At 44.6% G+C, this 5,070-nt stretch overlaps 1 gene segment (V, D, J or C); it reads right to left on the bottom strand.

Annotated features, from left to right (window-relative positions):
• Nucleotides 1-1,112: 1,112 nt before the first annotated feature.
• Nucleotides 1,113-4,711, bottom strand: LOC137348556 (Ig heavy chain C region-like; the record flags this gene model as incomplete). The annotated part of the segment is given in 4 exon segments: nucleotides 1,113-1,521; nucleotides 2,000-2,308; nucleotides 4,157-4,474; nucleotides 4,687-4,711. Coding segments are annotated over 4 exon segments (1,044 nt in total), but the record flags the coding sequence as incomplete, so codon positions are not given.
• Nucleotides 4,712-5,070: the final 359 nt, after the last annotated feature.

Here is a 5,070-nt window from a genome sequence, read left to right as displayed (position 1 = left end):
TGTCGCTGTATGTGTGTATTTGTGCATGCGAGTGTGTTTATGTGTGTGTTTGTGTCCGTGTGCCAATGCATTTTTATTATTTTTCAAAGTTCCACTGAGAACCAATATCCGAGCATGGCCTTGACAGTGTGTATTGTAAAGAATATTCTTCACTGTTCTGTGCATAAATGTATTCTGTGCAAGATACAACATAACATCAGCTGAATGCACGCAGCAATACAACTGATGGGCCCCAGAAACATCAGGAACACAAGCGTGAAAAAAACAGAGGAGGATTCGATCAACAATCAGATTTGGACGATTAGAATTCAATCTGGTCGCATAAGATGAACAAGGAAGTGTTTAAAAATATTATATTGCATGCATATATATTTTACAATATGATTCTCATGTGGAACGTTTGAACATTCGCACAATGAACTAGAAGCAGACTTTGCACCGATGGCAACTGAGTCCATCTAATAGAGAGCAGTTGTCTTCTCATGTCTCCATCCGGGGAGTGGGAGTATAGTGGGTTAACAAATGGCTTTGCTCCTTTCTCTGTTGTAGAAATTGGGGAGAGGGGCGACAACTGCCTTTCCCTTCTCTCGATTGGAGAAGTGGAGCTACAATGGAACAGCAATTGTTCTTTTCCTTTCTTTATGTTGAGAAAGTAGGGATACAGTGAGTTAATAAATCGCCTTTTTCCCTCTTTCTGATGGGAGATTTTGGTATACTTGGTGTTGGTGTGTGCCCCTCCCTTCAGTTCCCAGTGCTTCTTATGCTGTAATTTAAAACTGACACCAATTCTCAAGGGGCTGACAACACGGGAAACAGAGATACTGTGATCTAAATGCCTGCGTTTGTTTGTTAGAGAAGGGAAAAATTCAGACCTCCCCCAGCAGGGGAAACGTTGCCGAAGTAACTCAACGGAATCCTCTAATGAATTAGCTTTGCTCTGCAGCCAACCTGTGGTGTATCTGGGAGCACTGGTTCTAAAAGACTTGAGCCCGAGATCTGCAAATATCCTACTTTAGATGAATTGACCTACACTTAGCAAATGTGGCAAGCAAAAATAACTAAGCGGTTGTGTATTTAAATCGCGATTGGAAGAACAGGTATTTAAGATTGAAATGCAATCGAGAGATTCTCATTGACATGAATTGACAGTGTCCAACAGTGCAAGGGAAATGTTCACAAAACTCGGTTTACCGCTGGATTTATTAACTGTTCTGTTGATGATCTTCAAGGGGATCGCTTCATGTCCCACCACACAGGAGTAAGAAGCGCCGCTGGCCCACTCCTCCGCTGCAATGGATAACAGGCTGTAGATGAAGAAGGAGCTATTGTCGTTCTCCGCCATCACCTCGGTGTTTTTGTAGTGGCCGGGATTCACCGACTTGTCATTGACGGTCCACTTGACGAAGATCTCCTTGGGGGAGAAACCTCTCACTGAGCAGGTGAGGGAGAGGAATCTCTGAGTGGAGACTTCGTCTGCCGGGGGCAGGAGGACAGACACGGAAGGGTCCTGCAGATCTTTATCTGCAGAAAAATTAAAATAAATGTCAATAAACTGGAGAATTCCAGAGAGAATAAAACTGGTGGTTAGATGTGATAGGAATAGTGCTTTGTGCTGGATTTTAACGGTTTTCCTTTTCCCCACTGGGGCCTGTCCTGTTTTCCACTCTGGAGCAAATCCTTCTCGCTGAGAACCGAAGCTATTACACTGGGGAATTGCATAGAATTTACAGCACAGGAAAAGACCCCTCTGCGCAGCTAGCCTGTACAATTTCTTATGCTGCACACAATACTCCTTCTCCTCCTTCTATCATTTCTCTCTCATCTGCTATTTAACTTCCCCTGAGATGCATCACCTCTGATTCCAGAGGACTCCGTTCGTGGAATTACAATTAAATTATTGGGGTTGTTCATTGGAGCACTTGTTAAGAAGAATTTTCCCTTTCACAATCACAAGAAATAGGGGCAACCTCTCACTTATTGCTTCAATCTCACCGCTCACCTTCTTCCTTGCGGATAGAATCTCTGAGAGGAGTAGGCAGATCCTGATGGCTCACCACGCAGTTGAACACAGCCCCACTCAGCCAGGATTGTGCCGAGATGTTTACGCTGCTGATCACGCTGTCGGGATCCTCTCCTGGTTGGACGGCAATCTCAGATATCAAAGGCTTCTCTTCTTGTGTCCAGGACACGTTGATGCCATAAGGAGCATGAGACACGACGCAGGTCAACGTCACCGTCGCCTCCAGTAAGATCTGTTCTATTGATGGCGGCAGTACTTTAATTACTGGATCATTGCAGGAGCAAGGAACTGTAAAACAGAAATGGAAATAAATCAAAGATTCATCTTCAGAATCAGACACCTGTATACAGCCTCTAGGAAAATAAATCAATTTCGAGATATCAACCTCAAGCTGTAACTTACATATTACCCTTTATTGGAAGGACAACAACCGGAAAAAGCTTCCGGGAGATTCTATAACATATACTGCGTACTTGCACCCTAAGAAGCCTGCAATGGGCTTTGAAGCAATTACCCGGCTTAAAAATCGAATAATTGAGTGAGAAATTGCGTCCGCACTGAATAAAGTTCTTCCCGAAATCCCTGGTGGAGCAGGCTAGAAGGGCCGAGTGGCTTACTACTGCTAACTCGTAAGCTCGCATGTTCGTATTTCTGCCCGTCCATTGATCCTTGCACCCGATCACATCTCCGCTGAATATAACGCACCTGTCACCCAAGGACACGAGCTAGACATAGAATTCATACTGGCTCAAAACGAGTGTCAAATGGAATTCCGGATTTTAGACCCAACAGGGAAGAACGTTAATTTTCCAGCGCCTTCTCACGATATTTGGGAGGATGAAAATATGCAGCAACCAATCAGAGGAGGGGCAAAAGCCGGGAAAGTGCAATTCTGTGGAATCTTTTTGAGGTGGGGAATAATTAGCAATAACGGTGAAAGGCAGTTTTCTGATGTATGTCATGAGTGAGAACTCCTCATATGTCAGTCTGGAGTCAGAAGACCATGTGACTAGAGGGCAGTAATAGAAACAGAAGAAAAAGAACAGGCCATTTGGCCCTTGAGCCTGCTCAGCCATCCAAGTGGACACTGGCTGATCTGTACCTTAAAACCGTCCACCGATAGCACCGTGGTTAGCTCCGCAGCCTCACAGTCCCAACGACGTGGGTTCGATTCTGGGTTCGACACTACCTTTGCGGAGTTTGGCAGCTCTCCCTGTGAATGTGTTGGTGCTCCGATTTCCTCCCACAGCCAAAAACTTGCAGGTGATAAGTAAACTGGCCATTGTAAATTGCGCCTAGTGTAGGTAGGTGGTAGGGAATGACGGGTTAGTATAAATAGGGTGATTGTTGGTTGGCGCAGACATGGTGTGCCGAAGGGCCTGTTGCAGTGCTGTATCTCTAAATAAAAATACCCTTGCCGAACTTTAAACTGTCAATCTCGACATGAAAATTTTGAATTGATGACATACTTCAAGAGCGAGTTGAGGAAGAGAATTCCAGATTTCCGCTACCCACTGTGTGAATAACTTTCCTGATATCATCCTTGAATGACCTTAGTCTAATTTGAAGTTTATGCCTTCGACTCCATCAACTCCAGTAAACATCTTAAACACCTCAAGTAGATCACCCTTTAATCTTCTGTACACAAAGGAATACCAGTTTGGTCAATGAAACCTGTCCTCTTATTTAACCCGTTCAGCCCCGCTATCATTCTACTCAATTTGTGTTGCATCACTCCCAATGACAATATATCCTTCCTGAGCTCATTTGTCCTGAATTGAACACAGTTTTCTAAATAGGGAAGATGCTCTTTCTGGCACTTGATCCCGAGGTTGTGAACAGTAAAGAGTTCCAGACACCTATTGCCGCTCTGAATATGATCGGTCAAATCACGATAAAACTGAAAGCAAGGCCACCTGACTCACTATTTGACATCAAAGCAGAGGGAGCCATTCTTTGGTGATGTGATGACATGTTGAATCGTGAGCAATTCTAATTCAGCACTCACAGCGGAATGAGGCACGATGGCGAATTGGAAAAATATTCAGTGCTTTGTACTAACTCCAATAAATTGTTCAATTTGTTATTCATCAGAGAACAGAATGATCTGGAGTTTTCTCGGTTTGTGTCTCTTACCCTGAGATCCGGTGATGTTTCGGCTTTGGGTGACCTCTTGATGGGAGACGTGGCAGGTATAGACCGTGTTGGTGAACCATCCCACAGCCGGGACTGTCAGCCGACTGGTCGCCGAGAAGTTCCCGTTCACTTCACAGGCGGGAGAGGTGGCGAAGCCCGAATCCATGGGTTGTCCATCCTTCAACCAACTCACGGTTATTGACTCTGGCTGGAAATCGATGATTGAACACAAGACAGTTGCAAATCTGCTGCTTGTGATTTCTTCGCTGGAACTCTGGGTGAGGATAACAGTTGGATGGACGATGTCACCTTTGCAATCTTGAAGAAAAACATGTTAGATATTTATCGAAGACATTAATAACTTATCCAAACTGTTCTTTTATTTTAACAGGTTATTTGTTGTCACGCAGATACTAACTGGAGTTTCCTGGCATCAGAACAGTGCACAATACCCTAAATGTCGTAAAGCCAAAGCTCTACACAAGATCACTATAGCTTTTATGTTTTTCCACAGTTTCCACAACACTAACCTGGAATTTCCTTGATCCAAAGCGACTCTCTGCATCGAATCTCGAAGTAGATTTTGCGGCTTCCCACCTCTGACTCGGTGATGGTTAACTGGCTGCTCAAGGTGTAGGTTCCCTTCTTGTTCAGCACTGATGGGTAAATCTTCAATCCAGTGGTGATCGGCTCTTTATCTTTCTTTCAGGAAACGCTGGTGATTTGGGGGATGTAGTCCATCGCCAAACAGCCGTAGGCCACGGAGCCACCGGTGTTGGCTTGTGCACAGGAGCATAGGCCGTAAAGGGTTGGGGGAGACGGTGTCGCTGGGAAAGAATGGCAGATTGAAGAAGTTGGACTCTGTGATTCATGATTATTAAATAACCAGACATCTCGGAATTTGACACCATCTA

Source organism: Heterodontus francisci, chromosome 34 (assembly GCF_036365525.1).
Source record: "Heterodontus francisci isolate sHetFra1 chromosome 34, sHetFra1.hap1, whole genome shotgun sequence".
Taxonomy (NCBI): Eukaryota; Metazoa; Chordata; class Chondrichthyes; order Heterodontiformes; family Heterodontidae; genus Heterodontus; species Heterodontus francisci.
Note: the sequence above shows the minus strand (reverse complement) of the source record. Positions and strands in the feature narration are given on the sequence as shown.